Source organism: Oryzias latipes, chromosome 22 (genome assembly GCF_002234675.1).
Source record: "Oryzias latipes chromosome 22, ASM223467v1".
NCBI lineage: Eukaryota > Metazoa > Chordata > Actinopteri > Beloniformes > Adrianichthyidae > Oryzias > Oryzias latipes.
Genome location: NC_019880.2, coordinates 26,176,941 through 26,202,602, shown reverse-complemented (window position 1 = coordinate 26,202,602; position 25,662 = coordinate 26,176,941). Strand labels below are relative to the sequence as shown.

The 25,662-nt window shown below is 44.8% G+C and overlaps 2 protein-coding genes across 2 annotated transcripts; one reads left to right on the top strand and one right to left on the bottom strand.

The window, feature by feature from the left end:
• Positions 1-5,426: 5,426 nt before the first annotated feature.
• supt7l (SPT7 like, STAGA complex gamma subunit) lies at positions 5,427-14,829 on the bottom strand. The gene is made up of 5 exons (XM_004082802.4): positions 14,562-14,829; positions 11,017-11,491; positions 10,601-10,925; positions 8,226-8,463; positions 5,427-5,879 (listed from the first exon to the last, which is right to left on the bottom strand). Exons 2-5 carry the CDS (start codon positions 11,445-11,447, stop codon positions 5,587-5,589), a joined length of 1,287 nt encoding a protein of 428 aa, XP_004082850.1. The 5' UTR covers positions 11,448-11,491; positions 14,562-14,829; the 3' UTR covers positions 5,427-5,586.
• Positions 14,830-14,935: 106 nt separating this feature from the next.
• slc4a1ap (solute carrier family 4 member 1 adaptor protein) lies at positions 14,936-23,616 on the top strand. The gene is made up of 14 exons (XM_011490799.3): positions 14,936-15,807; positions 16,888-17,086; positions 17,169-17,297; positions 17,375-17,435; positions 17,500-17,639; positions 17,715-17,875; positions 19,592-19,661; positions 19,729-19,918; positions 20,029-20,125; positions 20,195-20,408; positions 20,600-20,686; positions 21,343-21,419; positions 21,502-21,598; positions 22,847-23,616. Exons 1-14 carry the CDS (start codon positions 15,019-15,021, stop codon positions 22,894-22,896), a joined length of 2,361 nt encoding a protein of 786 aa, XP_011489101.1. The 5' UTR covers positions 14,936-15,018; the 3' UTR covers positions 22,897-23,616.
• The last annotated feature ends 2,046 nt before the right edge of the window (positions 23,617-25,662 follow it).

Here is a 25,662-nt window from a genome sequence, read left to right as displayed (position 1 = left end):
GAAAAGGAATTGTGAAGAAACTGGATTTTCTAGAAAGGACTGTATTAATAAAAGGATTAGGTTTGTTCCCTTCAGTTTCCTGCACACAGAAATGAATGAATAATGACTCAGAGACAACACTTAGCTTCAGTGAAAGTTTACTCCGCACAAACAGCACAAATTTGTACGAAGGGTCACAGACAGATGAACAGGGTTGCTGCATCAAGGTTCGAACAAAGAAAACAGGAAAATGGGCTTGGTATATAAGCCCTGCATTTGCATATTCAGAAGATCACCCGATAGACCATGGTGTGAAAAGTCCACCCCCAGGTTGTTGCAGGCTAAATGTTCAAAGGTCAGATGAAGTGTCAGATCTCTCTGAGGTTATCACAGACATTTTCCAGAACGCATACAGCAGTAAACACAAAGATGGACGGAAAGCTGAAGGGAATGTTTCTACGGAGGAGATTGGAAATATAAGAGGGAGCAGGTTATGGAGGGCTTTGAACGTGTAGAGAAGGAGTTTGAATTGAATCCAGAAAGCTATTGGAAGTGCAGCTGCTGGAGAACAGCAGTGACGTGATGGAAGGAAGGAGTTCTGGTGATGATGCGGGCTGCTGAATTCTGGACCAACTGAAGTTTATTCAGAGTTTTCTTAGGAAGACCAGAGAGAAGTGCATTGCGATAGTCAATGCGAGAAGTGACCAGACTATGAACTAAGATGGAGGCGGAGTGGACGGTGAGGGAGGGGCGGAGATGAAAGTATGATTCAACGGCAGAAGTATTCTGTTGTGTCAGTGTAGACGCGTTTCAGGCCTGCTCACAACTCTTTAAGCTTCAAATAAATAAAGATTTTATTTTGTCATTTTCATACAATATTTAACCTGGAGGTTTCAGAAAATTTTTAGCTTTAAAATTTTGGGTTTAAAGAAAACTTTACAAAAGTTATGACGCATAATTATGACACCCCTTGGAATAAATCCTTGGGACTTTGTCTGTAGTTTGAAGCTCCGCCTTGTTTTTTTAGACAATAGTCACATTTGTTTTTGGATTTATCTCTACATATTTGATACTTTGTCATAAACCATAAAAACTGTAAACATAAAAATTACCGTATTTGATCTTTTTGCAGAACTAAAAGACATTTTCGGTACCATTTGGAACTGAGTTATTTAGGCATTTTCAATTTTATTGTGGAATTATTGTTTCATATAATGAAAAATATCTGTTAAAAAAGCTGGGGTTGTACTAAAAAGATGAATATCAAGCAACACCACAAAAAACTGTTTTAAAGAGAAAATATTGGAGCAAAATTTAAAGTAAACAAATACACTCAAACGTGCCCCAAACCTATGAAGCGTTAAACAAGCAACCAGGGTTTGTGTGCCGCTTTGGGGTCTGGGTGGATGGGGAGGGTTGTGTCGATGGGGGACATTGTGGGGGTTTTCAATGTGGGTTCACTCATTCTCTGGGTTCTGGGCTGGGTGAGGGTGTGTCTTTTTCCTCTGGGCTGGGGGTCGGGGGCGATCGTGGTCAGTCGGTGGCGTGGAGGGTCTTGCCTGGGGGCCCGCACTGTTTGGGTCTCGTAGCGGGGCAGTGGTTAGCGCTCTTGCCTCATAGGTGACATGAAACAGAACACCAGCAGGGGACCTTTGCATGTTCTCCCCGTGCATGTGTGGGTTCTCTCCGGGGACTCCAGCTTCATCCCACCGTCCAAGAACAGGCTTCATAGGTTAATTGGTTACTCTAAATTGTCCCCGAGTGTGAGTATGGCAACAGACTGGCAACCTGTCCAGGATGTCCCCCGCCCTCGCCTACATGTGGCCAGGATAGGCTCCAGCAGCCCCGTGACCCCAAAACGGACAAAAACAGGTTTAGAAGATAAAAACTGTGGTTTGAAATATTGTGTGTTGCTGCAACCTGACAGGTTCTTTGAGTCTTGGGGTCCTAAACTTCTGAGGAGGGATCGTGTGAATCGCATACAGAACTCCCATCAAATCAGTTGTGGCCCAGGTTAACAACAACCACCACCGAGACTTTTTAGATACAGGGCGTCGGTGGAAACTGGACTACTGTTGGTCAAAAAGGATGGAAGGAGCAGGAATATAAATATTTGTTGTCTTTTTCTGTATTCTCATCTGTGTAATGTCATTGAGAGACTTGAAGGAGGTTTCAAATTGAAACCAACATTAGTATCAACTGTTGTTAATTGTAGTTTTGATTCAGACTGAAATAGATTCAGTTCATCAGCAGGGTGCAGCTCAAAGGCCGTACCAGTGCCACGAGGAGCAGGGGGCCTTTGGTACCTGTCACATCCCATCTGTCTACCAATTTATCTTCAACTCATCCCGTTATCTCTTCTCATCATTTATTATTTTTCCTGCTCATGTAGACCGCCTCTGCTGGGATGAGAACAAACAGAGGAAGCACCAAGGTGAGGTTACTACATCTGAACTCAGGATTCCTCCAAGTTAACACCGTAAAGTATGTAGTGTAAAAGTGGAACATTCCCTCTCAGCACAGCTGGACAGATTTAGTTTCATGTTATATAAATTGCTTTGAAACTTGGCAGGTAATGAATCCTTTGTCAGTCCCTTTCTTTAGCTCCCACTCAGAGACACCTTATAAAAAAAAAACATCTTGACATTTTTGTAATTACACTTTTTCTTTGCAACTCAAAGCAACCTCGAGAGCTGTTTACAAACGGAGGGGGTGGGGGCACTCTGCTTCAGAATAGATGGAAAAACGTTCATTTTACTCTCACCGGTTACCACACTCACTCATGAATGTGCTTGTGTTACTTTTGGTATAATGTCAGTGGCTGTTGTTTCTATGAAAAGACCCCCAGACCATGTCTGCTGTTCCACTGCAAGGAGCACTGAAAGCAAATCCTAAAATCTGAGGGTGTATTCAGACTTCAAAAATCCTTTGGTCCAAACCAAATCCACCCAATCTGAACCTTGTGTTTGATCTGTAGTCAGGCAGCAGTGAAGTGGACCTTCCTGTTCGGACCAAAGCTTGTGAGCAAAAACCATGTGACTAAAGATCTCTTCACTGATTGGTCAGGAAGGAATGAGGGCGGGAAAAGCAACAAGAGGCAAAAATTATGGGCGTCTTCCACTTTGCAGTCTTTGTCGGCACAGTTCACTTATCTAAATTTTATACTTCACTGACCGATTTTGAGTCTTTTTATTACCGTCAGGCTCAACACTTTTTACTTGCTTCTTCTGTACGCTGGAGGCCTTCTGCAGGACGGTTACTGGAAAGAAGATAGGCTGAATAAGTGTTTGTTGTTTCTGACATAAACAGTCAGGACCATAAATATTTGGGCAGGGACACATTCTTTATAATTTAGTTTCTGTACATTACCAGTGGGAATTTGAACCCTTGTGCCATCTTAGATGACCCCACCCACGTTAATGAGCCTGCATTCATCCAATCACATTTGACTGAGTTGCTGTGTCTCATAGTTTTGGCGTTCTGGTACAATAAACGTTCAAATAAATAAACAGTTGGAGCCTTTTTTCTGTTTGATAATACGACAACCCTAGCTTTACATTTTTCTCATCTTTTGCTACATTCCTTATCTGTTTACATTATGTGACCATTGGCTACGGTGGCTGTTCTGGTTCAGTAGTTCCGCTCCGGGAACGGATTGCCTTTAGACTGAGGAATCTCAAAGAGAACCGAAGCTCAGTCCGATTGGAAACTAACCAAGACCACCCCCAAAGATGGGTCCATGAGCAGTTCCAGCAGACCAGGGTCCGCTAGGGCGTATTCAGACTATAAATTTGTTCCAGATTAGCACGAAGCGAAGTCTGGTTCACTTTACGCGAGCAAAAAATGTCCAGTCTGAATACAAATCTAGAAATCAAAGAGATTCTTACTCTTCGGTTACGAAACTCCTCATTTTTTTCTGTGCAGGAAACTGAAGGGAACGAACCAGCCTAATTTCATTATCTTACAGTCCTGTTTAGAATTTGTTTATTTATTATTATTATTTATTTATTATTATATGTATTTATTTGTTTAGAAGTTTTCTAATCACTCCTAACATTTTTTCTAATTTACATTTGGTGGAACATACAAAATGTCAGGAAAAACTATTTGTTTTCTTAGTGAAAGTGTTGTCTTCAGTCCAGTTCATTCCAAAGCAGCTCAACTGCAGGTCACTCCCCTTCAGGTAGTTCTATCATAGTCTTGATTTATGTTAACTGAACTGAGGGACTCCTCCCCTTCGCGTTCCAAACAGGAAGTACCTGCTGGTTCCAAAATTCCGTGGACTTCTATAGAGAAATAAACAGCTGTTACTCAGTGATTCGGTGGTCAGAAGAACCATTCTTGATACTTTTTTCTAAACATGTTCCTGATCATTCTAAGTTGTTTTTTTTCTTCCAAAGTCCAACTTATTTAAGTTATAAACTGACCAATCAGATGCCTCGATTACAAAAGTATGTGGTGCCCAGTGGACCCCATGTCCAAAGACTAACATGTTTGATTGACAGGTCACCCGCTTTCAGGTGGTAGGGGTGTGTCCTTCTTCCTTGACTGGAGAGAGCGGTTGCCACAGAAAAGATGACTCGGACCAATCACTGCTTACTGACATCATCTGGCTCCAACATGACGACATCTGGATCGCGAAAACTTGGCAACTGAATTGACTTCATATGGTTGGAGCCACGGACGTCCAGTTCTCCAATACCCTTTGTGCTATCTTGTGGGGTCCAGACGACCCCACTATCCACCGTGGTGGGTAGTGGGGTCGTCTGGACCCCACAAGATAGCACAAATGGATACAATTATTGGTGAGGATGTAGCACTCTCAAACCTGCACCCTTTAGTGCTGAAAACACTAAAACCATAAAAATCTTGTGAGACTATTTTTCTAGAAAAATTTGGTACATTCTTTCTAATCTAGATTGAGAATAACACTGTGGTATTGTGAGCCCCCCCAATCTGTGTGTTCCATTGGGAAGTCTTTATGAAAACAACATGCACCCCCCAACAGGTTCTGAGTGTAGTTATGCATTCATTTGCCCTTTCAGGTGGATTGATGTCGTCCTGGCCATGCAGACGGCAGCGGCGGCGGCGTGATTGCCTCTAGTGCTGCTCTGGCTAATTACTGAAGCAGCTGCTCATTTGCTGGAGCAGCTCCAGCCTGGCAGGTGTGGGGACGGTTCCTCTGTAGAGCAACACGCATGAGACTGAGGAGCACAGAGATGACGGAAATCTATCATGGAAAACATATTAAACTTTGTGATGAACCGTTTTTAATGATAATGAAGAAATGGATTTATGAGCAGCTACTGGATTATTAGCTTAGGAAAAAAATGAACTATGAGGATTTTTAAAGGATTTGTTTATGGACCTTTTGGCTTTCCTGTTTAATTTATTAGGCTAACGTTACCATGAGCTTTTTAAAATAAAAAACTAAATAAAAACCAACAGTGCTTTAACTTATTTTATTTTTTATTTTTAACAAATAAACACTGAATAGAAAACCTATCTGAGAGAAAATTCCTCCAAACCCCATTTTCCTGCCGTCTGTCAGTCCTGGCTGCTCTCATTCTTCTGTCTTTCAGTCGAGTCCTTGCGTCACTCCCAGCTTCACATCTTCTTGGCTCTTTTCTTGGGTCTCTGGTTGAAAACCGGCGAGGTTCCCATCAGGGAGTCGGGAGAGTGTGACCCGTAGCTGCCATCAGATGCTCCCCCCACTGGGGAGGAGGCCATCGCTCCTCCTGACTCACTCATGGTGGACATCGGCTCCCCTTCCTCAAACACGTCTCCGCCCAGGACGCCGTGGTGATGAGGGTGATGGTGACCGGGGCCGTGCACTTCCTCGTCCTGCGGCTCCATTTTCACGTGGGACCACAGGGGGGAGCTGCTGGCTGCACCCGCGCCTTCCAAGAGAGTGAGGGGGGGGTCGAGTTTGAGGGGCAAAAGCAGAAAATTAGAGTCGATCCAACTGTGGAGAAAGCAGCGCCTAACTACTGAATCCATTTAACTCAAACCTTCAATATACTAGTGAAACAAAAATGAAACTTTTAATATGAATAAATTAAAAACTAACTTTTATGACTGAAAAAAAAGAATGTTTGCTTTTCCGGAGTAAAGATCAATGTAATAATGAATTTTTATAATATGAGATCAGCTGAAACTATGGAAGGTGAACCAAAAAAAAAATCAAATTGATTTACTTTAACCATTTAAAACAAAAAACACTTAAGACACACCACTCACACTAATCAGCCAATCCCATGGCAGCAACTCTTAGACTGCATTTCCACTGCATGGTTCTCATGTGGCTCAGATCGATTATGACCGGTGAACGTGTGAGCAGGAAAAAAGCGAATGGATTACGATTTTCTCAGATCGTATTCAAGCCTCATTCATATGTGGAAACAAATCGGATACGTGCATTTGCGTGTGCCATGTAAGCAGACAAATCGGACATTCCCCAGTAAATGCGAGTCGTACGTCAGTGACGTCAACTCAGGACACCACCAACTGAGATCACATGACTTATTAAAGTGCTTTTGTGCGCTGATGTTGCTGTCAGCGTGTTACCTTTCAGCCTCAGGCTCCAGACCGTAGTCAGAAACCGCTGTTATTCCCGGTCTGGTCCCGGTCTGGTCCCGGTCGGGACGCAAACGGTAACTAATGAAGCTGGACATCGTTGCTCTGGAACAGGCTAGAAGCCGTTTATTTCTTTGCATTCCTCATTCAAAACTCAGAGAGAGCACAGAAGCCGGCCGAGGAGCCCTCCTCTCCTCTCCCGTGCATCACCTCTCATGCGCCAGCCTCATCCAGGAGCGCCCAAGGCCACGCCTCCTTCCGTCGCTGCGTTGCCTCCATGACAACCGCAGTCACAACAACTGATAGGGGGGGGGGGGGGGGGGGGGTTCGCCATCCTAAACGTTTGCCGTTTGGACCAACACACATCTTCTAAATGTGCTTTTATTACTGTCATGCTTATCATTAAGGCCCTGCTCGCACATCATTTTTTAAATCAGTGCGGTCAGTGCTCAATGCTGCTACGTTACGTAGTCCTCAGAACGTCTATGTTTGATGGTTTCAGCATTGTATAGTGTAAATGCAAAAATGGCATACGGGTCACTTTTAAAAGATGATGTAAGCGGGTCATCAAAAAAATCGGATATAGTCAGAAAATCGGATTTGGGCATCAAGACCTGCAGTGGAAATGCAGCCTTGGTCTGTGGAACGCTCTGCCTTCTCATGTCAGAACAGCGCCCTCTGTGGAGCGTTTTAAGTCCCGTCTAAAAAAAACATTTTTGTTCTCTGGCTTTTAACACATCAGTTGTCTGGTCCTTTGTGTTTTTATTTTATTTTTTTTATTCATTTTACTGTTACATTTTGCTTGTTTTTATCTTGTTTCATAATTTTTATTTAATTTTAGTGTCTGTACAGCACTTTAGAAACAGTTTCTTTGGGAAATGTGCTCTATAAATAAAGTGGAGTGGATAGGATCGGATAGACATGGTCCAGACGACCTGCTGCAGTTCAAACTGAGCATCAGTTGAGGTAGAAAAGTGACTGCTGGGATTTTCATCCACAACCATCTCTAGGGTCTAAACAGAGAATGGTCCAAAATAGAGAAAATATCCAGTGAGCAGCAGTGCTGTGGGCAGAAATGCTTTGTTGATGTCAGAGGAGAATGACCAGACTGGTTCCAGCTGATAGAAAGACAACAGGAACTGAAAGAACCACTGGTTCCAACCGAGGTCTGCAGAGGAGCATCTCTGAATCTGACACTCGTTAATCAATGCTGCGCCTGAAAACACGCGATGGTGTTGGTGGATCAGCTTCCAATAGTGACGGCTGACAGGGATACCTCCTTCCACCACATGCAGTGCAGACGTTCACAGTAACACGGGATGGTCCGCTGCACTGTCAGGGTTTATGACATGAATGATGACAGAAGATGTTTAACTGGGACGTGATGACAGAAGACTCTGATCCTGCTTATCCTGATGAAGCTGCTGGATGACAGAGCAGCTGCTGCCACATCCTAATTGTCCTCCAACTTGAACATTATCAACCACCAGCTGCAGTTCAGTTCAGCATCTCTCCATCTCTGACTGAGACGCCATTCCTCTACGTTTTTGTTTGTTTGGAGCAAAGCAGGAGAGACTTGACTCACCAGGACAGAAACGTGATAATGGAGCATCAAACACACAATTCCTTTCGTTTCAAGGGTTTCTCCTGCCTGCCTTTGTGCCACTCACCTGATGTACGGGGGGAGTGGTCAGCATCCAGGCCTGAAGCCAGCCGGTCGGTGTGGGCTCCAAGAACTCCCATGGGCAAGGCCTGGTCCCCAGAGGCCAGATCAGCTTCAGGCTCCTCGCTTTCAGGAAAGGGGATGTCACTCATGGGCTCTTCCTTGATATTCAGAGGCTTTGAGTCCTCTAGAGCTTTCTCTGGATTCACCAGCCGCTCGTATTCCTCTGACAGATCCTTACTGACCTGGAAGAAGAAAAACTGTTGGACGTGTTTTTCCGCTGCACTGAATGTAAGACAGGAACCTGGATCACAACCCAACAATAATTGATCATTTTTCTGCAAGTGTACCAATCCCCAGCTAAATGAGTCTGGAATGATTGATTGTGGAAGTGAAATGTTTTGCACTGTTTGTGTTTTCTCTTTTCTAAAATGCAGTCTTCCTCTATTCCATCCATTATTTACAGCTCATCTATGGCAGCAGTCTCAGAACTGAAGCCTGGTCATCCCGTGCAGCATCCTCTTCCAGGTTTTCAGGAAACCTAGACGCTCCCAGGCCAGCTCAGAGATATCATCCCCCCAACATGTCCTGGGTCCTCCTGATTAAACATGCAAGTAACGACACCTTCTGAAGGCACCCAGGGGAGCCAGACCACCACAGCTCCCTTTGTCCTGTCTCCAAAGGAGGCGCCAACAACCCTATGAAGGAAACTCTTTACTGCCATCCATCTCTGTGAATCCTCACTGTTTACATCCCAAAGCTCACTGCCTAATGTGAAGGTAAACGGAGAGCTTTGTCTTCCGACTCCTCTTCACCAAAAGCAGCCGGTGTGAAGTCTACATCACTGCAGATGCCGGACCAATTCCTCACTCAATCTCAAGCTGCGTTCTCAGGCGTTTAAACGACCACTTCTGCCTTCACGTTTAAAACTCTCACATGCAAGTTAGACTTGGTCAAACTTTGGTAGTACCACCATAGCATGAAAGCCCCTCCCTGCATGTCCAGTGTGAACACCCAGGGCGCTCGTCAAATGCCTGATGAGAAGGTAGCTTCACTTCAGACCCGCTCTGATGTTCTCATGACATTTGTCTGTTACTGGAGGACATGTACAAAGAAAATTAAGCTCCAGATTTCATTCTGAGTTTGTCTTTATTCACATTAGGCCTACACAATAAATCACGATATCTAGATGTGCAATATGCATATTGCAAAAGACGGCAAAAATTGCAATAAATGGTTTTTCACGAATCAAATATATGCCTTTACATCATTGACCAATCGGATGGACGCCATTATGTTGTTGACCAATGGGGCAGAGCTCTTTTATGTTAGATGTTGGCCTCCAATGTAGACTAAGGTTGACTCTTACTTGAATTAAACTGTTGCAGTGAAATGGAAATTATGTTTTTGGTTGTTTTGCTATTTTTTCATGTATTGCAAGTTATAGCGTCATCGCAATACTGATCACTAATATCGCAAATCGCGAGCTTCCCTCATATCGTGCAGCCATAAGTCCCATCTTTGTAAATCAAGAGCAGACGGAAAAGAATCTCATTAGTGTCACAGAAAAGAAGCTGCCCGTTCAGATGCCTCCACATGCAGAAAACAGATCCATGAATGTCTGAGTCAAAACTGCACGGCTCTGCTCCAACAATCCACCCACAAAAAAACTATGAGGCAAATTTCTAAAGAACCCCTGCTGCTCTGCAGAAACTATGTCCTAGAAAATGACACAGGTTTTTGTTTATTTTGGCTCAAAACAGCATAAACATAGTAAAAAAGACCACTGGAAACAATTTTACAATAGATCAAAACTAATTAGAGTGGGCTTTTCAACCTTTTTCTTACTTCTGAACAGACTTAAACCTTTCCAGCTGGGAAAGTGACTCCTTATTACTAAGCTAAAGGGGACCTTCAAGGCTTTGGAGGTGCTGGTTTCCATCCAAGCTGAGAAAATAACCCCCTGAATGATTACTTTACAGTGGTGGAGTCCAAATAATCCCCAGAACTACACTATGTCATCAGGCAACTAGCTGCTAGCAAAGTCTCCAAAGGCAATAAATGTCCACCCTGTGAACTGGACGTACCAGGATGCTGATGTGGCTCCAGGCTTGGGGGAGGGGCCTATGGGACAGCGCTTGCTAGACGGACCTTCACCTGAGGGCTCTGGTTAAACTAAGCCTGAATGAACTACATAGATCTGCACCTCTGAATCCCCTGGATGGACACACAGGAGGGTCCTGGACTTCAGGTACATTGGGGTCTGGCAGCTGGTAGAGACCTTGGCGTTCTGAGCTTTGCCTTCTAAAATTGTCTCAGTTATCTAATAAAGTTTCAGGAAAATTGAACCTCAACCAGAACTTTAGACAGTTTCAGACGTACCCGCAGCATGTAGCTGTGATAGTCCTTGATCCTCACTTGCCAGAAGCGCTGTAGGGCCAACATGCTGCCAATGCCCATCTCGTGGAAGACCTGTTCCACCACGTCTGCAAAAGGACTGGATCCCAGACGGGCCTCTCGATCTACTGCTGTCCTCAGCAGGAAGGTGAGGCGTAAATAGTGCTCATGAACCAAATCGGTTAGGGTCTCCAGCACGCTCTCCTGGGCCGACTCAAAGCCAGCGTGAGCCAGAACCGTGGCGACTGACTGATAGAGGAGCTGCCTGCAGGAGGGCCAACTCAGCTCTGTGACAGGTTCACCTTCACCCCTTTTCACAAAACAGACAGAAGTGGGGGGAAAAGGAGTTCAACTAAACATGCAAACCGATGTTGCAAATGAAGTTGTAAGAGCAAACTTACTTATAGAAGTTGCTCTCAGGATCACTATGGCGAAGCTGAAAGGGCTGACGGGGGGCTTTGCTATCTGCTGGCAACAAATCGTCTGGCATAACGGGTGGGGTTGGAGGGCGGAGCGGCAGATTGGCGTCAGCCTCTTCTAGCCGGTTGCAACCCTCAGACGGGGTGGAGCTCGGACCTTGAGCCTGGGCCGCTGCCAGAAGAGCGCGGAGGCGACGGATGTGCTGGCACAGCTGCACGGTGTGGATGGTGAGGCTGCACGGCTCGGAGGGGATGTCCAGCATGGTTGTGGGCCGGGGACGCTGGGCAGAGGGCTGGTGCAGGGGGGGGTCCTGCATTTCCACTGAGCGAAACTCTCGCTGCAGCAACTCAAAGGAGCTGCGGCTGGGGGGGGCCCCAGCGGGCCCAGGAATCTCACCCCAGTAATGCGTCATAAATACTGATGAGGGGCTCAGAATAGAATGATCAGGATCTAACGCTGCAACACAAAAAGTGGGGGGGCGTTAAGATAACTTAAAGCAAACTCCATGTTACCTTTCCCTACAGAAAATTTGAAGATATATGTACGTTTAATCAACCTGGCAACAGGATTGAGTTACAAGAAAATCAAACTTATTTGAGTAATCTTTTCGCAAACAGTAAATATGCTTTTTTGTATTATTACCTTCTTGCTAACTCATTTCAAACAGTTAAAATAAAACATCCAATCCTAATAATTAATGGAAAAAAACTTCATTCATAAAGAACGTATAAAATAAAGTGTGAATGTCATTAGGAAAGAAAGGAAAAAAACATATGCGAACTACATACAGCCACAGTGCAGGAGCATCACAAAACCAAATCAAAAGTTTACAATAAGCTACAGTGTTTTTATGAAAAAATTACATTTCTCCCAAAAATAAAATGATTCGTGTTATTAAAATAAAAATTCCGGTCCATGTTGTGAGATTATAACAGCCAAAAATGATGTCTTTCACTGAAAGGTGGATTATTTAAACAGTTTTATGACTAATATAATTTTAAAACAATAATCCCAAAATATGTTCGTATATTTACAATTCAGAAAAAAAAAGATGAATAGCCTGATCTTGTGAACTAATTATTAACTGACAACGTGTCCTGTGAAAAGACGACTTTTTGTTTTTTATTGTGTCTCGTTGCCCTGAACTTTTTGCTGGGCTGCACAGACCCAGATGACGGGTTAAGGTTAGGATTAGGGTTCAAGCTCAGGGCTCGACATAGCCATTTGTCCGCTGGCCCGGTGTGGGTACCGGATGTTCTCGGGTTGCCGGATGTTCTCGGGGTCCTTCGGGGTCCTTCGACCAATGATGACGTCACACTATTTGATTGGCTGTAAGTTGCCACGACCAATGAGTTAACGTCGCTAAGTTTTTTAAAAAACTTTATTGACAATTGCGGTATCATACATTAACAATGACATTAACGTTAACAACGAACAATTACGATGTAATCAATATTGCCTCGAAGATCAGTCACCATTGCCAAATATAAAATAATGACATAGAAAATAAAGAATAGAGGGGAAAAAAAGAAACAATGAACATAACACACAAATAAATAAAAACATAAGTAAAATAAAATAAAGGAACATAGAAATAAATCTAAGTAGTCTAATACTAGTTAAGTTAGGGGTACTCGTGAAGTTTGTATTTCTGAACAAAACTAAGCAATTTCAAGCCATTCTTCTTTTTCATATAATGAAGTGATTGAAAGCAAAAACAGAGCTCTTTATTAAATGTTATAAAAGTGATTTGGTCTTCAAAACTTGACCTCACCAAGATGGCGGTGCTCTCCTCCCATGAGGAACCACGTGATGTCTCCTCTAGTGATATAACTCATTTGAAGGACCCTGAAGGACCCCGAGAACATCCGGCAACCCGAGAACATCCGGTACCTACACCGGTCCTGTTTTTCGAGCAGTACGGACCACAAGACTTTATTTTTTATTTGTCCGCTCGGGCCACTAAAATATCTAACAATTAATACATTTTTCACCTTTTACAATAAAGTATATTTTGCGAAAACGTGTAGATTTACCTCGTCTTTATAATTCACTTTTTCTGCTAGTCCTGTGTTCAGACTTCAAGGGTTTCTATGGGAAACCTTTTATCACTCTTCTCCTCTCCCGCCTGCGCGCGCGGCTGTCACTGCCGAGCACCACGCGGCACGCGCTCACTGAATTTTTTTTTCAAACTTTATTGAATGTAACAATTCAATACTAAACAATGTTAAACAGCAACAACGAAGGAACAAGCCAGTGGGTTATTATTACATTTTAGGCAGATATATTTAAACTGACACACATATCAGCGCGCGCCCCCTGGTGGTTTTTCACCGCGATGATCATAAATCCAACACCGTCACTGAAGAGACACTGAAGCATGTCAGAGATGTGGAAGACATGGCAGGAATAGATAGGAATATGTTAGATGGAGTAATGGGTGGAATTAGTAGCAAGATATTTAATGAATGCATTGAAGATGAAACTGTATCCACTAAGCTTTAAGCTGAATGTCAAAGAATCAAAGACAACTCCAAATAGCTGAATCTCAGACTCAAATGGAGTATAAGGTCAAACTACTTAATTTTGTTTTTCTTTACAACACTGTAAGCAGTAAGTATTTCTAGTTAGCTGAATGATCTCAGTAATTTAATTGTATTTAATCTTTCAATTATTTAATTTAATTAGGTAACTAAAGTAACTAAAAAGTAAATGTAACTTTGCAACAGTAACAAAAAGCAGAACCTTAAGGCAGTCAGAGCAGGAAAGTAAATAAAACTTCTTAACTATTGATTAGGAACAAATGTGAAATAGCAGTGATTAGAAGCAGCATGAAAACTTCTTAACTAGTGTTACCTACTACACTGCAGTGCTCTCTTCAAAACATCTGAAACAGACTAGAGCAGATTTAAGTTTGATTTGCTCTGTTTTCAGTCATTGAAAAGTGTATAAATAAGTGCTAGATGTCACCAGAATGCACCAAATTGCAAATTGCACCATATTAAAATTTTCCGGGGGGGCATGCCCCCGGACCCCCCTAAAGTTGCAAGCACCTGCGGAGCGGCGGGTCTCGCTGTGCGCGGAGTCGGGCCAGTAATTTTCAAAAACTACTGGCCCTGTGGGCCAGTGCAAATTTCTGGGCTATGTCAACCCCTGAAACTCCAAATGAGTTTCTGAGTTTCTGCAGCTCACAGCTCCTGCAGGGGATGATCAAACCTGGAGAACATCTCACACAAGGACGGAGCGAGACAACTAATCAGACTTTACCTTTAAAAACAACAAAATGTAACCTTGGACGCACTTAAAATAGGCGCAGGCCTATGCCCAATTGTGCATAATGTGTGCATCTGCACATATTACGTGTGGCCAACATGAATTTCCATCACTTTTTGTGCTAGAAAAGTTTAAAAAATATTTGTTTTTAATATATGCCAAATAATATAGATGTTTTTAAAGGGCAAATATTTGTTCTTATTTAGTGGCGAATGCAATCAATATTTATCAAAAATGATAGAAAAACACTCACGAGAATCTTTCTCTACTTCTGGTGCTTCGCGAGTCAACAAACGACGACGTCACAAAATTGCTAGCAAAAGGACGGCAAAACAACAAACTCGCTATATAACTTCCCAGTGAGCACATTTAAATAGTAAAACAAACGTGTTGCTTCAGAAAAATGGCATTATATAGGTAATAATTCAGGAGAAGAATCAAATTCTTTGGTTTCCTGCATTTGAAGGAAGTGGGCTTTTCGTTGTTGTCCTTTGGGAGAAAAATCTCGTGTAACAAACAAAGACGATTATTTGTTCCGCTTTGAAATTTTGTTAGCCTCAATAAATGTGCGATTAAATAATCAACATTATTAAAAACATGTTTCATTTATTTTACTATTTTTTTAAGCTGTGGTTTAACATAATATTCCCAAATTAATATTTGAAAGGCTCAGAAAATCAGGGCACTTTTTACTGTTGCACCAAATAAAGATGGCAGCCCCATCACCACCAGACGCGAGCCAGCAAAATACAGACGAAGAAAATCAGTCTGCAGAGAAAGCCAGCGGGAGTTCAGCCACAGATAACGGAAGCAAAAGCGACAAGGAGAGTCCGGCGACCACTGACCCAGAAACCGAGGACCCATTTAAGAGACCGGCGGCTTTGACGGCGCCTACCATAACCAGCAAACGCGTTAGCGTCGCTGCTCCAACCCGAGCTAAAGCAGCAGAAACCAGAAGCGGGGACGACAAAGAAGCGCTTTCTGACGCTGTGTGTGAAAACCAAACGTCTGAGGGAGGCAACGAAACGCAACTTGACGACCAGAATGACGGCAGCAATCCTAAACCAGAGTCCAAAGCGAAAGTGCGTCCTGCCAAAGGGCCCCCCGCTGGAAAGTTCCCCCCTATCCCCTACACAGAGCCGCTGTGGGGGGGCTCCCCATCAGACGCGCAGTACGCGCTGGAAATCCTCAAGAACGGCGCCATAGTGGACACGGTGCCGCTCAGCCACAGCAGCTTCTTCGTGGTGGGGCGGCTGCCGGTGTGCGACGTTTCCCTGGAGCACCCGTCCATCTCCCGGTACCACGCGGTGATCCAGTACCGCAGCCAGGCCGGCCAGGAGGGCTGCGTGGGGGAGGAGAGGGGCTTCTACATCCACGACCTGGGGAGCACGCACGGCACGGTGGTGAACAAGAACAAGATCCCCCCGAAGACCTACATCCGGCTGCGCGTGGGGCACGTGCTGAAGTTTGGTGGGAGCACGCGGCTGTTTGTTCTGCAGGTAAACACGGGAGCAGCCTGCAGGTCTGACCTTTAGTGAAGCAGAAAGTCCAACGACTTACAGTCAGCACTGCTGATGTTCACAACTGTGCTCTAGAATGTACCTGTGTCCAGGTGAGAGAACAACTGGAGTCTAATCCATATAAGTCCAACCAGATGTGGATGAGGCCAGCTGTTCATCCATTAGAGCTATACGACTAGAACATTGCTGCAAGATGAAATAAATTGACTAGAATCTATACTGGAAAAGCAAAAACTGAATCACCATCTCTTCAGTACAAACAATGTGTGGATAAAACACAATAATGTTCTCTTTGGGTTATTTTGATGTGGAAAAACAACAGTGGGCTGAACTTTAGGAGACTAGAATGTGAATGAATTTGCACATTAATTCCTGTTTGTTTGTACACACATTTAATCTACATTTGATCATTTTGTAAGAAATACAAGGAACCTGGAAAATTCACCTGATGTTCTGGATCCATTTCAGGTTATTATTTTATTTGAATATTTGTTTAACCATAAAACCAATGGTGACATCAGTGTAACACAAGCATTCTGTGGTCCACTTGGTTTGTGGTAAAATACACAATTTAAGTTTTTAAGAAAAACTGGATTCTGGGTTCTTCGTCACTGAGATATTGATCAGCAGGTCTTCTCCTTATCGCTCAGCCCTGATGCCTGACATGAATGAAGTCATTCTTTATGTTAAAATGGGAGCACCAGAGTACACAGCAGCTCCATGAAGGCTCCCCAGTGAGGGAACCAAACCAACGAGGTGCAGAACGCACGGCTTACGGCGAGGCGTCACTCACTTTTTATGGAGCTCGCCTGTGAAACGGAGCAAAAGCTGTTTGGACCTCAGCTACTTTCAGCAAGGAAGAGGGTTGATCTGAAAGGGGAGGAGCTTATTTGTCCAACTTGTACATCAAACCTGTTTGGAGGTTGAAAGTTCTGCGAATCTGGAAGCACCTGAGATTTGGCCTCCACCCCAGCAGGAACGGATGCTTCAGATGTCATCCATGCTGCCTAACATTACAACATGTTCATGAGCAACCTTAACGTTTTCATGTCTTTAAAGGGTCCGGAATTTGACGAAGAGGAGGAGTCTGAGCTAACTGTGACGGAGCTGAAGGAGCGAGCCGCCAGACAGAAAGCTGAGCTGGAGAAGAGGATGATGGGAGACTTCTCTGATGGGGAGGAAGAGGAGGAAGTGGGTCAAAGCAGCACGGCTGAGGAAAAAGCGTCTAAGCAGGATCTGGGTTGTACCTGGGGGATGGGTGAGGACAGAGTTTTGATGGAAGAAGCTGACTTCTGTTGTTGTTTTTTTTAACAAATCTAATTCCTAAATCCCTGATTCAGATGAGGAAGCAGCTCCAGAGGAGGATGAGAGCGAGGAAAACCCCTTTTCAACAGAATTTCATGAAGATCAGGAAGCGGCTTACCTCAAAGATCCGAAGAAGGCCTTGCAGGGATTCTTTGACAGAGAGGGTTGGACTCTAACACAGAGAGCGCTTAGGGTTTCACTGTGACCCGCCGCCGTCTGACCCGGTTGTTTTTGATCTTAGGAGAAGAGCTGGAGTTCGAGTATGAGGACAAAAGCCACGGCTCCTGGCTGTGCAGGATAAAGTAAGCTCTGGAAAAGCCCGTCTTCGATGTGTTGAGTGCCGAGCTCATGCTCGCTCTTCTCCAGGCTGCCGGTGGACGACGCTTTGGGCCGCCAGCTGGTGGCTGAGGCGACTGTCACGGGAAAGAAGAAAGAAGCGGCCGTGCAGTGCTGCCTGGAGGCCTGCCGCATGCTGGAGGCCAGGGGGCTGCTGCGGCAGGAAGCAGGTGAGCGCCAGAAAGGGCGTCAAGGGGGACGGACAGCGGTTGGGACGTCTGTGACAAGTCTGGCTTTGTCTACAGTGTCACGCAAACGCAAGAAGAAGAACTGGGAAGACGAGGACTACTACGACAGCGACGATGACACCTTCCTGGACCGGACGGGGACGGTGGAAAAGAAGAGACAAAAACGGATGAAGAAGGCGGGAAAAGTCGCCGAGCGGCCAGAGACCTACGAGTCGTTGGTAAACATCTGCTGGGGCTTAGCTAAAGCACAGGAGTCAGAGGAAAACAACAGCTCTTCTCTGAGTAGAAAAGAGATTTTTTATATTTCACCCGATATGAAAATGACTGAAGCTCACAGAGATCAGACAGAAATCTTCCAACGACAAAACTAAAGTTCACTGTGGAGGAAAATGGATACAACTCAAGGATGGTGGTTGGAAAACAGCAAAGGCCTTTTCAGCTCACTTGCATATTGTTCAGCATCTGCAGTACGTAGGTGTTAAGTGTTACCTCATCTTGGGGCGGCCGTGGGGCAGTGGTCGACCTCTGATCGGAAAATTACTGGTTCAATTCCCGCCCATGTGTCGAAGTGTCCTTGGCCAAGACGCTTAAGCCCACCTTGCCTCTGGTGGAAGGTTGGCGCCAGTGTTCGGTAGTGGAGCCGCCACCAGTGTGTGAATGGGTCAGAAAACAAAAGTGTTACCTCATCTCACCTGGTACCAGCATGACTCAGCGCTTTACCGAAGCCTTAGTCACATGCGGTTGATCCATTCGGGTGTTTTGGGTTGTCCGGGCCCGTAGGGGGTCGTGGGGGTGACAGACAGGAGTGGCCACATCTGAAGAGCAGTACAGAAGTGTCTTGCTGTTCCCTTGAGGGTCATTAGACCACCTCAATGGACCCCAAGAAAATGGATCGTACCATTGTCGAGCATGTGATAAGTGTATCATGCAGAATTCATAAAGCGAATTCACAGCGGGCATTAATGCACGTTCAAGAACACGCTAAGTGCAGGTTAGCCTGTGCTGTTCACACTGGAAAAGCAGGGAGGGGCTTCCTCCTCTTTTTCCACTCTTTACCAGCGCATGTCCTCCACCTGCAGATGGAAGAAGCTTGGGCCAAATGTTGCAGCGGTGCAAATCTGGGGAATGTTGCTCCAGGCTTTTCTTTCACAGGCCGACTCTAATATATGGAAGACTTGATGTCATAGATCTGTCCGGACACAAACTATTGATTAACTATTGATGATCAGTTTACAGATGATTGACAGGTCCATGAATCAAAGGGGGTGGCCTCCATACGCTGCCACCAAATCCAAGTCCCTGATTGGTCAAAGTTTGATCTGGTTTAACTTCCAATGCATGTTATGTACTACGGTGTGAATGCTGCTTAACCCTTGTGCTCTCATGTGGGGTCCAGATGACCCCACTCCCAATGTTAACGTTGGGAGTGGGGTCATCTGGACCCCACAAGAGAGCACAAGGGTTAAGGCTACACACAGGTTGTGCAGGTGATATGTCACACACATGATATGAACACACAAACTACACTCTTGTCTGATTTCCTTAACAGTCAGACTGCACACGCTGAGAGCACCGCCCTTATGCAGTCTGCAGGGTTAAAAGAAAAATGAGAAATCTTTACAACACGCATGTGTCTCACCCCGACTTACCTTTACATGTGTCAGTGTTCACTAAGACCTGCAGCACGCCCTTAGAAAAAAATGAGCCTGATCAAGTTGACTGTACGAGCTCAGAGTTGTGTTTACATGTTTCACTTGCAGACAGCTGTGTCCAGCTGCCAGGCTTAAAGCTTAGGTCTTCTCACAGGTATCTAGTGATGAAAGGCTTAGTTTGGGTTTCCTGATTGTCACACAGGTTGGGTTGCAGAGCCTGTCATGTCTCCCACAGTTCAGCCTGAGAATTGCTTAGTGACTCTGGTGTTTGCCGTTCTGCAGATGGCCAAGCTGTCAGAGGTGGAGAGGGAGCTGAGTGAGACTCAGATAAGGCTCAACGCTGGCAAAAAAAGTGAGCTGCCGCCACCTGCTAACACCAGCATCAAGGGCTGCCCTCTGACCTCCGTCTCTGCCTGCAGATGCTTCGGCCTCCTCAGGGGAGGACTCCCTGGAGGCCTTCATGAGCGCAGTCAGAAGTGAGGCGTCTATGGACGCCGTGGAGCGCAGGAAGCTTCACCTGCACATGGCCGACCTGCGCAGAGAGGCCCAGAATCTGCGGAAGCTGGTGGACCTGACGCGGCCGGCTCAGATGCCTGCACTGCTGCCGAGGTTTGAAGGCGCCAAAGACACCAGAAGCATTTCACCGTGGCTTTGCCGTGTTGTAATCACCACAAAAAGGGAGGGTTCCTCTCTGAAAGCTCTGCTGATCTTTGTGACAGCGGCAGCCTGGACCCAGAGAAGCCCAAGAAGACCTTACCGCTGTTTGGAGCCATGAAGGGAGGAAGGAAGCTCAAGCTGAAGACGGGGACCATCGGGGTCGGTGCTCGCACGTCTGCCCCAACCCCCCCCAGCTGCTGTCTGCTCACACTCTCCTCTGCTGCGCAGACGCTACCCCCGAAGAGGCCGATCCTGCCCGCCGAGCTTTTTGACATGAAGGCACTTCCGCCTGGTGTCGAGGAAGAGGAGGAGGAGGAAGAAGAGCAGGAGGCAGACAAAAATGAGGAAGATGAAGCTAAGACTACACCCGCTTCTGAGGAGTCTTCATCAAAGGAGGATGCTCTCCTGAGGAAGACAAAAGACCAGAGCAGGGAGGTGTCAGGTACTTCTCCATTCAACACGGGGGCTTTTATTCGACTTGCATAGGCAAAATGTTCTGCATGTTGCCACTAGGGGGCAGCATACATTTCACACAAACCCAACAGCTTTTTGGAAACGGTCATGTTTGGAGCAAAGGGAGAAGTTTTGTTCATGAAACCTGCTTTAAGCTGGTCTCTTCCTGCATGTCTGAAGATCAAAGCCAGAAGACCAGGAGGAGTGGAGGAGCAGATCAGCAGGATGTGGAGTCCAGCAGTGAGGCTGCAGCCCCCCCAAAGCCAGGCAAGCTGGGCTTTTCTATCCAGATAGATTATTGCTACCACCTCTGCTTTCACAATCAAACTCCCTGATCTCATGAATCAGCAGGGATCAGTTGTCAGTGGGAGAGGTTTTTGTCCATGCGGGGTACAGATCTGCTCAGCAGCAGTTTGTTTAAACATCTCCCATCATCTGTTGTCAAAGCATTTCCAGTGGTCTTTTAATGATGATTTTGCAGTTTTTAGCTCAAATCAAGAAACTTGTTGTTTTCTTGGACATCATTTCTGCAGGAGTGCGTTAGAAATTCCCCTCTGAGTTGTGGGCGGGACCGTTGCAGCGGGCTTCCCAGCGGATTTTCTGTCACAAATGCTGTCTTTTTCAAACGCCGTTTTTTTCATCTGCTCCTGATTCACAACAATGTGAATTTAAAAATACCCAGAAATGCAATTTTAAGCTTCATTTTCTTCATCTAAAAATGCCACAGGAACATGTTAAAAACACTCTTTTCCTCTGAGTGGGTGTGCAAACAAATGTGACTCATGTTTTTTTAATGCTGCTGTGGAAAAGAAAGAACATTAAAGTTAAACACCAAATGAGCCTGGAATGCCCCAGTGTTTCTAAATGTTACTTTTTAGTAACACAATAGTCCACTTTCCCAAAGTCTCCTTCTGCCTCCACAGCATCCGGGGCTGAGGGCGAATCCGGGCCAGCAGCAGGACCCGGTCCTAAAAAGAAGAGAGTGATGGGCCCCAGCAGGGTCAGGCAGCACAAACACCCATCATGCACTTTGCTCCTAGAAAGTTCCAGAGAAATCTTTTTATTCTTCTTTTGCGGTGCAGCCTCCAGGATCCCGTTCAAAAGGCGACCCAGGAGTGCAGCTCTCAGGATCGTATCCAGAAGATGACCCGGATTATTCAGTGTGGATCCCTCCTGCAGGTAAACTGCTGACTCACTGCTGAGGAACCACAATCACAGTACAGTAAACCCTTGTTTTTAGCGGGGGTTACGTTCCAAAAAGAACCCGTGATAGGCAAAATCCGTGAAGTAGAAACCTTTATTTTTTAACTATTATTATACAATTAAATTCTCTATTATACATTGAAAAGAAAGAACAAACCATTTTACAGGCTCAAGCACTTGTTTCACAAATCAAAGTACTTTAGAAAAGTTTTTTCAACAAATAACTTCTGTACTGTCAAATAATAATTTTAATCATCGATGTGAACAGAAGGCTTCAAAATGCGGAGATTAGCCCCGCCCACCACAACCCGAGTAATTGAATTACACGGGAGAAAATTTAAAATGATTATGAATTAAGTACAAAGTACAGTGGGACAAATAGTGACTCAGGTGTATTTCACTGCTCTTCAGACTGAGCTGCTGCATCCTGACTCCGCTCTGCAGTGTTTTCTCCTTTTGAAGCCCGCGGTGCAGCTGTGTTTGTTCAGGAGAAGAACATAGAGATAGGCAGTTGTTGTCGCTCTTTTTTCTGGTTTGCAAAAAGATCCTTACACACCGACCTGCCACCATCAAGAGAATTTGCACGAGCTGATTAGCTGATTTACATACGTGTACATATTAAACTGCAGCGTTATTGACGCACAGGTGGAGAAGAAGCAGAGGGACTTTTTAGCCAATCAGAATGCAGAACATCGTGCATGATGCAAATCCGTGAAGTAGCGAAACCGTGAAAAGTAAACCGTTTTATAGCGAGGGGTCACTGTAAAAGAAATGACTGCAGCTCTGGGATGCGTAACTCTGAAGCTACAGACACACTGACATGTTCAAGAACAAACTGTAATGCAGTCCCTGATTGGTCAAAGTTCAACCTGGTTTTTACCTGCAATGTGCGTTCAACGGCAACGCATTTGGTATGTAGAGCCCTAAAGCAGCAGCAGAAACGTGTGCAGCTACGCATGAACACGGATTTCTGTACGTTTATGTCGACCTTTCATTGAGCGTGACCGCTTGAACGCACATCGCTGAGCGAAACGTAAACGGAGATTCATCGAGTTGGAAGCCTTCCTGCTTGGAGAGGAATCAATGTTTTTATGATGCAACTGTTTGCTTGAGTGCTGCTGAGACTGAAAAGAAAAGGCTGAGTCATGCTCATCCTCTGATGACCAGATTCTTGCACATGCTCAGTTCACATCCTGACGTGAAACCCTCTTCTGCGTCCTGCAGGTCAAACGGGCGACGGCCGAACTCACCTCAACGACAAATACGGCTACTGAGACTGAGCCCCCCCCCCCATCCACCTGCTTTATTTCAGCAGGCAGACCCCCACCAGCACAAAGCCTCCTCAGCCCTGACGGTTGACCCCCTTCATCTTCCTCAGCCCCTGTTCTTCATCTCAAGGATCAAGCTGGGGAAATGGCGCTCCTTCTTCACACGCCTCGAACCTCAGCCCACACCTGGGGGGGTGACCCCCCCCCACACACACACAGAAAATGTGTGCTTTGAAATCTTGCATCACCTGGGCAGAAAGGGAGGGGGCATCTCCGGAGCTTTCCAGTTTTAGCTGTCAGGACCTGACGTCCATTCCATCCCGGCTCAGTTTGGTGCAACCGTCCTGTTTTTTCTCCAAAGGAGGGACTGTGTGTGGCGGGGAGGGAGGGAGGGAGCAGCTTTTCTGGCCATCTGGACACTTGGATGGATTACTGGATGAAACGTAAGCTGATAATGACTCAAACTAAGTGGGGGGTGTGTGTGTGTGTGTGTCTGTATCTACACACACCAGCAGCACAACCTCTTCAAAGTTATCATTTTAACAAGATTGTCTTAACGAGAGAGGAAGAGTGAGCGCGTGGAGCAGCACTAGTCCCTCCAAACTCCAGCTTGGTGTTCTGTGGCTCTGCTGCCACATTTCCCACGCTCTCCCTCCTCACAACACACATGAAACTGTTGGATATTGTTACATACGTGTAGAATAAAAGTGTCTGTACAGAACTGAACATCTGCTCAGTTTACTGACTTTTCCAAACAGTACTGCCGACATTTCACTCCTAAACATATTTAGTCTCAGTCGTGCACACAAAGACTTTGTTGTTGATCCAACTTGGCCCAAACGGACCTGTAAGCAAACTTCCAGGACGCTTTCTTTCCCCGTTTGAATCCCCCCCGAGGTTCCGTACCAACAAGAACTTATATACGAGAACGTTTGCCATTTTTTCACACGCCATGTTGGACCCAGATGTCGTCAGTAAGCAGTGATTGGCCCACTTGAAAGCTGTTGACACTAAATTTGTCAAATGTTGAGACCATTGACTATGTGAAAACTGGAAAGAGTGACCCTAACCCCCAAACAGGAAGTGTCCGCTGGCTCCAAGAAGCCAAAATCCCATAGACTTCTACAGAGAACTTAACAGCGGTTACCCAGTCATTCTATTGGTCAGTTTAGCCCTTGTGCTATCCTATGGGGTCAAGATGACCATTGACGTGTTCTCCCTACCATGACAAAGGTGGATAAAGGTGGAAAGATTTCATGTAATCCATGGACACCAGTGAAGATCACAAATCATTGAAGAAAAAAGGTTCAGAGCACTGTCTAGTGGGTCTAGATGACCCAACTCCCAATGTTACAGTGCCAAGGATAACACAAGGGTTACTGCCAAAAAAGTGTGACTAAATTGTCTTCATTTGATTGAGTCTCTACGGGTGACGTCACTCTCTCAGTTCAGTTCAGTCAATGTTTGGACCAGATGGCCAGCGGGTTCTACAGTCTGGGATTCTGGCTTCTTGGAGCCAGTGGGTACTTCCTATGTCGGATATCACTCAGTCCAGTCCTTATAGGTGAATGAATAATTTTCAGGGATTTGTTTATAGATGAACTTGTAGGAAAATGAAGCATTTGAGCTAAAGTTACCTGATTAAAATCTATTTACAAGCTGCAAGTGCCGCTTGGTTCACTGAAGTGTTAGTTTACTTCGCACTGACTTGGTAGAAGGTTGGACTGATGGCTAGAGAGAGAAAAAATGAATAACAAAATGTAAAAAAAAAAAGATTTCTGTGATATGGAAAGGGCTGTAAACATGAATTTAACTAAGGCTGGAGATAATCTGGTAACACCGGAGGTTTAAGCTCGTGGTTCTGAGGACACCTGACATTTCATTCAACTTCACTTTATTTTTTAAAACTGTTTTTAAAAAAAAGGGTTTTAAGTAGGGACGTAAACGGTACAGATATGCATAAATAACAAACTGTTGAAGACTACAGATACAAACAGGATTATGTTGGTAAAAAAATCTCAATCTGGAAATAATCAGTTTGTCAAACTGTCAGTTTCTCTTCCTGTTGTGTCTCTACTGTCTGTCTTTATGTAGATGTGATGCAAACAAAAAGACCTTCAATCACAGTTTGGCTTCTTAGTCGAGTCAGTTAATTGGCTGAAAGTGAACCAGAGTGAGAATGGTTTTTCTTTGTGAACATGTAACCCACAGCACTTTGAACAACACCTGAATAAATGAAGGACACTTTTAACCACAAAAAACAAAATGCAGGTTTTTAAGTTTGGAAGCTGTTATATTATTTAGACATTTAGTTTTTGTTAGCTAAAAAAATAAAAAGTGTCAGAAAGATATTAAAGAGTTTCTCTGTTAAAAGGTATTTACTAAATATCTAGTTTGTATTCATTTAGGTCAATGAATGGGACTTTGTGCGTCTTTTCCTTTCACATGATTCAGTACACAGCCTAAAAAATGAATAGAACTGTTATAAGCGACAATAAAATAGAAGTTGCTTTTATCTTTTTATTCCTCGCGTTTTTAGGTACTTCCTGTTAAAAATATGAAGGTGGAGAAGAAGAACGGGGATGTCTCTTGGTCCGGTCCAAACAGCAGCCCAGCTTTTCTTAAGGCCGTGCCACACAGCCTCCACCTCAGTTTGAGCACATTGAACGGATACAATTTGGTCAAACGTAAATATGTCAGAAAAAGAAACAGTCGTGTTCTTTTCCAAAGTGCAAATAAACAACACAAAGAACACGTAAATCACCATGCAAC

What these genes read in the sequence shown, in the direction of transcription:
- supt7l (XM_004082802.4), bottom strand. Translation starts at nt 11,447, where the DNA reads ATGACGCATTACTGGGGTGAGATTCCTGGGCCCGCTGGGGCCCCCCCC. An exon ending in ATCACAGCTACATGCTGCGG is followed by an intron (nt 8,464 to 10,600) that starts GTACGTCTGAAA and finishes TTCTTCTTCCAG; the next exon opens with GTCAGTAAGGATCTGTCAGA. An exon ending in CCACTCCCCCCGTACATCAG is followed by an intron (nt 5,880 to 8,225) that starts GTGAGTGGCACA and finishes CTCTCTTGGAAG; the next exon opens with GCGCGGGTGCAGCCAGCAGC.
- slc4a1ap (XM_011490799.3), top strand. Translation starts at nt 15,019, where the DNA reads ATGGCAGCCCCATCACCACCAGACGCGAGCCAGCAAAATACAGACGAA. An exon ending in CGCGGCTGTTTGTTCTGCAG is followed by an intron (nt 15,808 to 16,887) that starts GTAAACACGGGA and finishes ATGTCTTTAAAG; the next exon opens with GGTCCGGAATTTGACGAAGA. An exon ending in GGGATTCTTTGACAGAGAGG is followed by an intron (nt 17,298 to 17,374) that starts GTTGGACTCTAA and finishes TTTTGATCTTAG; the next exon opens with GAGAAGAGCTGGAGTTCGAG.